General features: G+C 30.1%; 1 protein-coding gene across 1 annotated transcript; it reads left to right on the forward strand.

The window, feature by feature from the left end:
* Positions 1–6,462: 6,462 nt before the first annotated feature.
* LOC100499729 (uncharacterized) lies at positions 6,463–7,840 on the forward strand. The gene is made up of 3 exons (NM_001248277.2): positions 6,463–6,828; positions 7,381–7,506; positions 7,653–7,840. The coding sequence occupies exons 1-3, from the start codon at positions 6,541–6,543 to the stop codon at positions 7,740–7,742; spliced, it is 504 nt and encodes a 167-aa protein (NP_001235206.1). The 5' UTR covers positions 6,463–6,540; the 3' UTR covers positions 7,743–7,840.
* The last annotated feature ends 5,020 nt before the right edge of the window (positions 7,841–12,860 follow it).

Genomic DNA, 12,860 nt, shown 5'->3' on the forward strand with positions numbered 1-12,860 from the left:
TTTAGACTCAACCCCAAATTCTTTCTTAAGGATTACTCTGTTTTATAGATAATCCTAAAAAATAATATATAAATAATCTCTTAAATATTAGAAACTATGGCAAACAGTCTTTTAGGTATTGAAAACTTCGTTAAATTGGTCTGTCTGTTGTAAGAAGAAGATTTTATTTCATTTGTCACACTAAATACAAAAGTATGATCCCCTATTTATACTAGAATAGAGTGACTACTCACATAATTGCTTATTCAAGACTTTGTAACCTATAACTTTACAATTTTCATCTTCCACAATTTAAGGCTCATAAAACTTGTTATTATTATTTTTCTAATTAATATCTAACATTGTCTTTAATAAAATATAATATTTGAGAAATTACTTATATGATTTTATTATTTTAGAGATTATATAGAAAAGAAAAAGAGTAATATTTAAGTAACTAAATTGATGGTTTCTTTCAATTTAAGTTGAATGGCTCAAAAAATCTACTAGACAATTTAGGGTGTACTTGTTTTGCATTTTCATTTCTTGTCTTTATTTTCTAAAAATTGTTTTCATTTTCAAAATATTAGAATTCTGAAAACATGTTTGGTTTAACTTCTTATTTTCTGCTTTTAAGAAATAAAAACACTGAAAATGTGTTTTCAAAAGGAAATGTATTTTTAGATTCGCTTAAAATTATATTCTTTGCCACCGCATTTTCATTTTACCCAAAATGAGATTCCTGATTTGAACTGAAAATAAGATTTTATTGTTTCCAGTTTTTGGTTTGTTTGGGAAAATATTTTTACTAAAAATGAAAACAGAAATCCAACCAAATACATTTTCATCACCATTTTCTATTTCCAGTTAAAATGAAAACAGAAAAAATCAAACTAAACACCCCCTTAGCCAACTAAATTAAGATGATGAGTAGGCCAGCACTATAGCAATTCCATGTCTTTTAAGGAAATTAAATGTATGTTTGCTTGACATTGTGATCAAATGATATTTTATTTATAGATTTTATTAGACAATAAAAAAATAATTCTCTTAAGTAAATTGATGCAGAGAATTGTTAATCAAGTTTTTTTTTTTCATTGTATGATGTGCCTCTATACTAAGTGTGTGACTTTCTCCCCGTACCGTGTGTAATTCTAACCACATATATTAGGAGTATGACTAATTCCTTACTTAAACTATGTGTAATTCTAACCACATGTATTTTGGTCCGCTCTTGCATAACATATGAATCTGTTGAAAAGACACAATTTTAACTAGTGAATTTAACAACCAATCATGTCAAATTTTTGTATAATAAAGATAATGTCTTTTTCAAACAAGACCATATCTCATTTTTAAAAATAAAAAAAAAAATGAGGAGAGGCTCTAAATCTATTTAAAAATCACTTTGCCAATTGAGTCATTTCTCATAATTAACTAGTGTTTTACCTATGCCTGCAAGAGATACGATATCATATTATTTTGTTTGAACCAAAGCTTCAAGTGTCATTATTTATTTAAGTTTAAAGCTAATATGAAATGAAATTGTGTTCCGACATCAGAAACATGATCCAGTAAAATAAGTAGAAAATTGAATGCAATTAATCTCTTGGAATCAAGTTCATGCATGACCACAAAGTTATGGGATAAATATTTCAAAATTTCAACACCATACAACTCAAACGGAATAAAATATCACAAGAAAAATATGATTTGGTGGTATCGCGGCCCTGTGCCATATGAATAATGTCTCCATATTCCGGCTCTTATTGCTAACTATACACCAAGAAAAAAGAAATTAAGAAAAAGGAAGCAAAAATCAAAGTGGTGTACTTTATACAGTCAATGGAGCATATAATGAATGGAAGCTGAGGCTGAAAGCACTAATCAACTAAGAAATCAAATAAGTGTACTAAAAAGTGAGACGTTGTAGCATAGTAGGTGACAAAGTGTTTCAATATTTCATTGCTAACACTGACTAACCACACTATCCCGGACGGTTGAAATTTGATTTGTTATAAAGCTCAACGCATTAAGTATATACTATGTTTGTAACATCATACGGTAAATGTGTGTGCCTATAGGAAACCGATTGGTGAAGCACAGCATTATCGTTAAAGCAATTTGTGAGGATATTATTGTACCAACCGCAAGAGCAATTCAAAGGGAAAGGAAACTAGGAAAGCTAGATAGCAATATAAATACATACACAATACAAGAGAGAGATGTCAAAAGCAAGTTCAAATTAAATTCACCAATAATTCATGGCTTGATTTTTTTTTTTATCACAAGATCCCAAGCTTCCTCAGTTAATACCGGGAAAAAAGGCTAGCTAACTACATGCAAATCAAAAAATTAAAATAAAAGAAAAACAAGCACCTATGTGACTATGTACTAATGGCTTCAACCAACTTTTGAGGGTAAAATGAAATACTATGCATCATCTTCGTTCGGCCTATCCTAGGTGAGATAGGGTGAAGTAGTGGCGGCAGTAAGTAGCTTATGCTTGAGCCTTTTATAAATGAATAGAAGTATAGTGGAATAAAAACTTCATATTACATTCGCTTTTGCCTTCTTTTTTTCACTTTTTACATGTGAAAATCATAATCACTTAATGACACGTAGCATATATATAGCATCGGTAGATGTATAAAATTATAATCACTTAATGACATATAGCATATAGTAATTAATTATTATAAAACAAGACCTATGCAAGCATATGTAATGTGGATAAGGGTTGTCATGACTGATACCTGCCTATTGACGATCTTGCAGTACAAGTTAAAAAAAGGTACAGTATATTTTAGACAAAAAATAATAATAGGGTAAACCGATTATTCAATGAAATAGGTTGTTAAGTACAGGGCAAAAACAATGCATAAATAGACATGAAATGGCAAAAAGATGGGTATCCACGCCTTTGGTTGACACATAGTACAGATAATATAATCATATTATTGATGCGCAGTAAGATTCTCAATAACCGATCACCTTATAGTTATAGGTTTCACAACTTCTCTGCACTATTCATCTTGTATAATAACATGAAAATTATTTTTCCGGCCTCTTGAGTCTTGATACTAAAAAGAGAAGATGTTAAAGCTGAATGTCCAAGTGCAGAAATTTAACTGAGCGGAGTCTTTTAACACATTTTTTAAAGAAAAAAACTCAGTTATTGAATCAGTTGAAACATTCTCTGTTGACACTTACACTCGTCAGCACCAAATCATATAAAAGAAAACTCAATCTTGATAAAAAAAAAAAAAAGGTTAAATATGATTTTTGTTCCAACAAAATATTCATTCGTTTTTAATTCTTGTAAAACTTGTCGTCTGTTTTTCATTCTTTTGAAATTAAAATATGTGATTTCTTGACTCGTTAGACTAAACCGATCCTACATGTCTGATATCTGTCCACTCAAAAAGTTTTGAAGGAGAGGATCCGCACTTCCGTTTCTTATCCAAAAAAACACCCTTAAATATAAGGTATTATCTTCTAAGGTATACCTATGTATACTCAAAAAGTAATTTCGAGTCTCAGTCAATAGTTATTTTTTATATAATATATGATGATGATAAATATCATATATATTAAAAATATATTATTAAATCATGATCAAATGATTATTAAAAAATCACACACATGTATTTAATCATTAAATATATTAATTGCAATATTAACTAAATGTGATATATAATTAATATCATACACACTTTTTGTTATATTAAACGGGGTTAGAAAGTCCAAAAAAACATTACACACACTTTATTAATGAAGTATTTATATGAATATTAAATGATATTATACACTTGTATGTATTTAATATATGTAATTGATAAATACATTGCACACAATAATATTATTAATTATATTTATGAAATATAGTGCACACATAAGCATAGGAGGTAGGGAGTGTGTGGGTGAGATTGAGATAAGAGTGAGTTTTGTGAAGATTCAAAATCTCACCTTCAATGGATGAAAATTGAAGCTTGAGGCTATGAATTTTGAGGCGGAGCACACAGAAAAAAGATTCATGCCTTACGAGGTTTTGGATGGGAAATAAAAATATTTATTTTTATATTTTATTAATATATTAGTTGGGGCCAGAAACAGGACTAACCCTGGGCCTAGGTAAGGGGGCGATGGCTCATCTCCTTATTTTGAATGTATGAAACTATAATTTGCAATTGTTTTGCTGGACTTTCTCGTTATTTGTTTTAAAAAAAATATTCTATAAATATTTCTCGGGAATATCAAGTTTTTACACAAGTGAATTTATTTAAGATTTAAGAAATATATAAACGACGTATATGCCAAAAACTGTGGCTACATTTTTTTTATATCATTTTTAGAGTAAAAAAGAACCATTGACCATTATTGACAATTGTGTGTAGTAGGATATGATTTATCATTTTTTTTATTTATAGAAACCGAGTTATATTATTGCTAAATCAATATTGGCAGCAATACAAGAAGGAAACTCAGAATAGAAATGGGGACCGGCATAAGAAGTGGATGCCCTAGCAATACTATGAGGAAGAGAGTCGGTCTCTTTCCTTACAAAACAAATTTTAAAGTTTGGTAAGCTTTGCAACAATAAACGACACTGCTGAATAGTAACACCAAATTCAGAGAAATCAGTATGTCCATTGTAAACTCTATTGACAACAGATTGACAATCCATTTCAACAGTTATGTCCCCTCCCACACAATCTCATTCCTCCTACTCCAGACACTTCACATAATCATATATAACTCTCCGGGAGAGTATTGCACACAGTAAAGCATAGATTTACTACTCCATCATAAATATATCTATGTAGTAGGCTATGATTTATCATTTTAAGTATAACATTTATAAACTATGAGAGATTTTGTCTAAGTTTCCGAAACTAGAAGCTTATATAAATATAAAATTGAGAGAATATTTTTTTATTGGTAAAGTGGAATTTTGTTGATAATTTCCAACATTGCATAAAATATGAACATAAGTTCGACAAGACAAGAGCTTTGTAATTAAAAATTGAGAGCGAAGTTATCTACTTTTTTTTATAAAAAAAAAATATTACTTATGGGTGGGGCGGTCCACAGGACATAGTCTTTTCAGGCAGTGGCCGTTTAGGATATTTCCTTATTGATACTTTGCACATTACTAATAGTACCTTTAAATTAAATTTTAAAGATAACCGCATTATTAACAAGTTTCATATAACTTCTTAATTATTTTATCAGATCTTACCTATCTTACTATCAAATTTTCAATTAGTCAGACTTTTTCCTCTCAAAAGGATTAAGATAAAAAAAAATATAACTTCCTAATTTATTATTGACACAAATTATTTGATACTTAAATTTTTTTAATTAAAGTGTGGAGTATAATTTTTAGTTTCTGAATGGAATCACAATTAAAAGTATTATTATATTTTAAAATGGATCAATTCAATAAGAAAAGATTAATTAAGTGTTAAATAGAAGTTCCAAATTCCAATATCTCTTTATATATATATATATATATATATATTCCATTTTATAACTTTTAACTTAAAAATTACTATTTAATTAAAATCTCATTTTACATAGATCACATATATAAAATTTTATATAAATTTAAATCATTTGTTACTTTATTTATATAAATTAAAATCAATACAATATAAATATTTTAAAATATGTATTTTTTTATTACCATTTGGTTGTTGTTCAATTTTGACAAAATTTAACACAAACAATTTTGATAATATATAAATATAATTCAAAAATTAAATCAATAAAAAAATATTTTATATCAAGTTATAATATATATATATATATATATATATATATATATATATATATATATATATATATAAACTTGGTAGTTTATTATTACCTTCAGTCTTATATATAAAAAATAAAAAAAATATTTTCTTAATCCTAATTATCAAAAATAGATGAGTACTTTATTATTAAATTTTTCTTTCATTCATAATTAGTTATAAGATGTATTAATGATATATCGTCATTTTTCTATAAAAGTTTATATATCTATTGAGCTATCAATAAAATAAGATATACTCATTACTTAAATAATTAATTTTTAAAAAATAATCACCACTTAAATTATTTAATATCATGAATAATCTTAAAATAAAATTAAAATTCATGTCAAACTAATCAATTTACTCATCTTTATTGATCATAATAGATTAAGTAATTAATTAATTATGATGTATAGGATGGGAGGTAATGTTATTCTTAACTAATAAAAATTTCAATTTTATGTGAAGCACACAATAATATTTGAGTGGGTCCTGCAACTCCACTCACCACAGAAACTGGAGTGCCCGAAAACCAGCTAGCATGAAGAGCAAGATTTGCCAATAGGAGCGAGGCAATCTCACCTTATCCACACGCCCACCACAACCTTAAATTACATCCATCATCCATAGCAACAAGCCAAAGAAGAGAAAATAATAATATGAATAACAACCCACAAAACTTGGGTCTTGCAAATTAAGTTCATTTTCCTCCCTTTCACTCTCGTAGACATCACAAACCTTCCCTCCATTCATCCCACGCATGGCTGCCATGAACTCTAGCGTATTGGCCTGTAGCTATGCCATATCAGGTGCAGCGTGTTCGGAGCTCAATGGGAAGGTCACTTCCGTGGCCTATGTTGCATGCTCTGGCTACAAGTTGCCATTGATCAAAGCTGAGGCCAGAGTTCCTAAAGCCAAAGAATCTGAAGGAGGAAGGAGAGGTGCCCTTGTTCTCTTGGCAGCTACCCTTTTCACCTCTGCAGCTTCCAATTCTTCTGCCAATGCTGGGATCATTGAAGATTACCTTGAGAGGAGCAAGGCCAACAAGGTATAATCAACCCCTTTTCTTAATTTTGTTACTCATGATCTTAGAATTTGAGTTCGGACATAACTCAATCTTACAAAAACCCGATTTTTTTGAAGTGAGAGTTATCCCTCGCTTTTGTACATTATCGACCCTGGGATTGTTTTCTGGTGCTCAGGACCCATGACCAAGGGGGGGGAAAAATTCAGACAAAAGCATAGTGTGAGGAGAAAAAAAAAATCAATTCATTTTAGTGACTATTTTATCTTGTTGGCTTTTCTAAATCTCCTTTAATTCTTAAATTTTAACTTTTCAAACATTAAATCTATCCAAATTTCAATTTTTACAAAAAACAAATTAAATATTTATTCACATGTAATATTTTATATTTGTATGCACTCATGAGTAGAAAAAATATTTTGTATGTAGTAGAATTGTGTGTCCATTTTTTTCATGAAATATATATTTTTATCATTCTTGTACATGAAGGACTCCCAATACATGACCCTTTACCCTTTAATTCTCATTTTGTACTTAATTTTGCCTTCATAATGTAGATAAGTTTATGTGCTATAGGAATTGAATGACAAGAAGAGGTTAGCTACTACTGGAGCAAACTTTGCAAGAGCATACACCGTGGAATTCGGTAGTTGCAAGTTCCCTGAGAACTTCACTGGTTGCCAAGATCTTGCCAAACAAAAGGTCTAGCTCCACCTCTGATATTTCACTTGCTTTCCCAAATCCTAACTCTTGCACTTGCCTTTTTCTAATTCAGTAATTCTCATGCTGTTGTTCTTTTTTCTTCTTTTTTTTTTCTCCTTTTCGTTTCTGGGTTTTTATCTACGCAGAAAGTGCCATTCCTTAGTGACGACTTGGAGCTTGAATGTGAAGGAAAGGACAAATACAAGTGCGGTTCTAATGTTTTCTGGAAATGGTGAAAGGAGGCAACATTTTATGCCTAACTGCGAACTTTTCGCCTTGCAATGTACCTAACTGCTTGAATATATATCATATTTTTCTGCATTGATTTATTATTATATTGTTGCTGTTGGATTTTATTTGTTGAAAAAAATGTGTGCATTAGGCGGCTATTTACTCTAGATTCGTTGAAATTACATTTTGCGATATGTTTTGATTTCCCAAATTCATGTTAGCTTTTACATCATTGCAAAATCATAGAATTGGTTGATAATCTCTTTGCGTAGAAAGAAATTAGTCTTCAATTATCGGTCAGGCCAATCAGTTTTTCAAGCATCCATGCATTCAGCCTGTTTATACCGGGTGTTTGATTAGATATCAGAGAGAAATGGACGTGTCTAAACCGTGAAGTTAGTAATATTTGCTTCTGCTAAGAATTGAGTGAATCTAGAGACAAACATGCGCTCGATGCAAATCTAAACACATACATAATCGTTAGATGAACATTAGACAACTGACAAATGTGTGTTTTAAGTTGATTTACCAATAAAATATGAGTAATCTGATCTGCATCCAACCATTCTGAATTACTGAATATGTGAATGTGTTGAAAAGCCAATGCAGGGAATCTGGATTCCAAAATCATCAATCTATCATTGCGTTCTTGCAAAATGATCAAACCTTTGATAACGGGATTATATTTGGCACTTGAAAGTTGAAAGCTTGAATCAGTTTTCAGCCAAAGGAAATTCCATCTATTTTCCACAGCTTTTTCAATTGCAATAATTGCCGCCATTACCTCAGCAAAGAAAGCTGAATTAATTGCTATACTGTATGCAAAATTTCCCAAGAACCTGGCATTGCTATATATGAACAATTTGCCACAACCTGCCAAACCAGGATTCCCCCTAGCTGCACAGTCTGTATTACATTTTATCCAAGGATAATCAGGAAGCTTCCTTCCAAGAAACCTGTTTGATAACCTGAGCCTTCTGTGGGTGACTGCTAACTGAAAAGTTCTTCAAAGTACTGAAATCTGTAATGAATTTGTCATAAACCAGAAGAGATAGAACCAGAAAGCTGAACACTGACAGATATATAAATCATGTGCTGATTTTAAAATTTTATAAGATTCCTCCGTTTCCAAATAAAGAAGAATGAAAAGGTAATCGCAGCAAGAACATTATGGATGGAGGAAAGATCAGAACAACAGTTGAGCATAGAGGAGATCCAATTTCAAATTTGGCGGGTAAAAGGACGGTATAAAAAGAAGTGATCAACAGTTTCAGAATCATGACCAAAGTTGGTGCAAACAGAAACAAAATGAATGCCCCTTTTCCACAAGTTGTCATCGGTTGGAAACTTATTGTGAAGAGCTTTCCATAAAATTTCTCATGCCCATAAAAAGGGCAATCGTGTTGCGGATTGGTTGGCTAACTGGGCTCATCATGGTCATGAATCACCTTTGATTCTGCATAGTCCCAGTGTGGGGTGTGTATCCCTTCTTTGGGAAGACTTTATAGGAGTTGCAACTCCTAGGTTCATAGTTATGTAGTGGCTTTGGCCTCCTTTAAATAAATAAAATACAATAAAATAAAGCTTTGACTGTTACTCGCCTTAGCTATTGATTAATCCCAATTGACTAAATCTTCCATTAGCTAGCAACATCTAGTTAGCTGATACAATCTTTGGACACAGACACTTTGCCCACTACATCTTTTGATAACTCATCTAGGAAGTTGAACGATGTAACATTTTATCAAAAAATCATAATGTCAAGGTTTCAAAGATGCTTCCTTATCCTAACTACTTACATGCTCTCTTAAAGCAAACTTGTCACTTTTGCAACTGATTTAGTTTCACCTTATCAACTATGGCTTTTAAAGCTCAATCTTTATTTTCTTCTTCCTTTATACCTTCAAGTCTCGATCAGTTATATATATATATATATATATATATATATATATATATATATATATGTATATGAGGTATCTGGAGATTCTATTTGGCAGTGGCACCCAACTAATTCTTTTTCACTGGATCAACCCATTTTGAGGTAACCAGTGTACCTGACCCTTTTAACTCCCACAACTGCAACATCTCTTTGGGCTGTGGAGACTCTTCTTCAAAATCTAGGTTGTGCAATTTAAGTTCTATCTCTAAATCAAAATATTCTTCCCTGTTTTTGTCTCCATCAGAAACAGAAAAGATATTGCTTGCAACCTAACCATCTCACCTGATCTCTAACTTCTCATCCCTATTCCCACCAAAGACACCTCTGTCAACCAATCAGGCAACAAATTTTGCTTGGATATTCCTCTTTCCCTGACAAGTTAAATTTGCAATGCATCTCAATCAACAATTTTTTTTAAGACTAACTTTTGATAGTAGTTATCGGCCATTCTTACAATAACAATTTTTTATAAAACAGCTAGCTGTCTTACCTTCCAGTGCACTATTTTTGTTTTAGAAGAGCGATTTCTTTTGTATCACTTTGATAAAGAAATCCTATTATTAAAACGTTACTAAAATTTACTTCCAGCATATATAGTATGGTAAAGTTAGAAAGCTAGTGTAATTAAGCTTGAGGTAAACCATGTAATCAATTCAGCAAACGTTGTATACTAAAGATTTTTTAGTTTGATGAGAACAATCAAGAGAATAGTAAAAAGAATACTATTTTTCCTTTTTGTGTATAAAAAATACATGAAGAAACTAATCTCTATCTCCTTTTCTATCCTATTTTAATTAAAGAAACCCAACTTACTATAAAGGACTAAATAAATCATAAATAATGCAACTTTATCGAAAAAAGCTATAAATTTCAATTGCCAAAAATATTTATATACACACCCTATTCCAAATACTATCATTCCATACTTCTGTTGCGAACCCAACTAAATACCATGCAACGGTATATATCTAATTAGAGCAAGAAGGACATGTCTGCCACTAGCATGTGCAAGCTTTTAATTAAAAGTAAGAAAATTTTCTTTCCTTCGACGTGATGTTTTTGTACCTCACCAATATAAGTACTCAATTAGAACACTAATAACTATATTTCTAAAACTTTAATATTGCGGGTTAAAGTTGGTTTGCCTTTTATGAAGATTGCAGAATAACTTTATTCACAACATTAATCATTTGTACAAGCATACGTGACTGTCTGGGTTTCTGCAAGTATCACAAAATTTTATTTAAAAAGCTAGAGAAAAATGAAAAGAGAATACTAATGATGGAGACAACAAGCCCAATGGTAATATATATCTTAAAACATATTGTGTTTCCTCTGTTGTTCATTTTCAGTTGCTTTGAGATCAATTTGGTATTAAAAAAAGAACAAGATAAAAATGAAGGCAGGCACACTACGCTACCTCCAAGTATTGGATCATGATTTACATTTACTGCAATCAGCATTTTCAATTTTTCACACAAGGTCAACAATAAGAACTGTTATAAATATCAAATGACTCAGATTTAAATTTAATAAATTAAACTTAAAAGAAACATTCAACATTTGAGTCATCTAATATTCATACAATGTTATCGATCATGAATGCCTGAAAATATTAAAAGAAGCCATTTCACTGTTCATTTTTTCGAGAAAAAAAAACCAGGAGCTAGCTCACATTGTCCAAATAATGTCTATTTATTTAATAACACTTTTGTGTAATTAGTCTCAAGATAAAATTGTGCTTAAACATGGGTGTAACTAAGATTAACACATAAATTAACATGAAATTGTTTTACTTTATTGAACGATTTTAAGTTTGAACTTCGATAAACAACTGAGTTATATACTCGAAAAGAGAGTTGTCGTCTACATATATACATATATAGAGTGCATCTCATTAAATTTTGCACATGGTCCTAGATCACCTCCATAGTAGTAGGTAAGTCTGTCTCTTCTTCAGAATGGTTGATGTGTCCAATGCAATACATGAAACCACATTATTAGATTCAATTTGTTCTTAATAAATTATCTCTTCAAATGCACAAGGGGTTAGAGTACTTTTTGTACTCCCATAATATAAATTGTCCAGCAAAAACAAAAACTAGCTAGAGACAGAAAGTGGGAGCTTCGCGAAAAACTTGTTTATAATTTGATTTAGTAATCACTCACTGTAGTCCTTGGAAAGCTCTATTGTGCTAGTGAAAAGTTTAGAAGAAGTGTAGTTTTTGAGAGCATAGGTGGCTTTATTTGTAGCTTTATCTAAATTAAGAATTTTCACCGTGATATTCCAAAATCAACTTTCGACTAATTGGAATTAAGATTAAGAAAGGTATTGGTATGGCATGAGGCATCATGTAAGGTAGGAATCTTAATCTTATAAGGATCGGAACAGAACCATTCTACTCTGTGATCTTGAATCCTTGGTGTCATTTTATCATGTTTGCCATTGATGGGATTGTGAGCATATTAACAATGCCTTTTGAATCTATTTTATCCAACTAGTAGGTGCATATATGCGTTCATTCGCTGAGTTATGAACAAAAGAAATGAAAATAAAGAATAAAAAAATCAATTCATCGATTTGTTAAAAGCTACTTCTATATCAAAAAGCTTTTTTTTTTCTAAATGAAGATGGTATGTTTGACAAAATTATGAAAATATTTTCTAAAAGCAATGCAAAAATATGAAATTAAAAAATAAAGAATCAATTCATCAATTATTAAAGGATAAAAACTTGTTTCTAAAAGATTGTATGTTTGACAGAATTATTAAAGTGATAATTTTTTTAGCATAAATAATATTAAAAAAATTCAAATATTTAAAAATTGATTTAAAACAATATAAGTTTATCTAAACAAATTATATTTTTTATGAAAAAAAGAAAACGTATAATGAAAAAAAGTTATGACTGTTTTTTATTATATAAAATTATCAAATCTTTATGATTCTTTTATAAAAAAATTAAAAATGATTGTCCTAATTTTTAAGATGAAAGTTATTAGAAGTAAAATTATGTGTTTGTGTGTAATCCAATAATTAAATATTTCATTTTATATTTATCAACTAGTTAATTACACAAATTTTAATTCAACTAGTAAATTTATGTGTTTGTGTGTAAGTTATTTCAATTAGCTTAAGCTATTTTTTTCATTTTTATCTTACTAATTTACTTGAAATCTATTTT

Source organism: Glycine max, chromosome 4 (genome assembly GCF_000004515.6).
Source record: "Glycine max cultivar Williams 82 chromosome 4, Glycine_max_v4.0, whole genome shotgun sequence".
Lineage (NCBI taxonomy): Eukaryota > Viridiplantae > Streptophyta > Magnoliopsida > Fabales > Fabaceae > Glycine > Glycine max.

Coding starts and splice junctions, on each gene's coding strand:
- LOC100499729 (NM_001248277.2), top strand. CDS start 6,541: ATGGCTGCCATGAACTCTAGCGTATTGGCCTGTAGCTATGCCATATCA. Junction 6,829..7,380: donor AGAGGAGCAAGGCCAACAAG/GTATAATCAACC, acceptor TATGTGCTATAG/GAATTGAATGACAAGAAGAG. Junction 7,507..7,652: donor AAGATCTTGCCAAACAAAAG/GTCTAGCTCCAC, acceptor TTATCTACGCAG/AAAGTGCCATTCCTTAGTGA.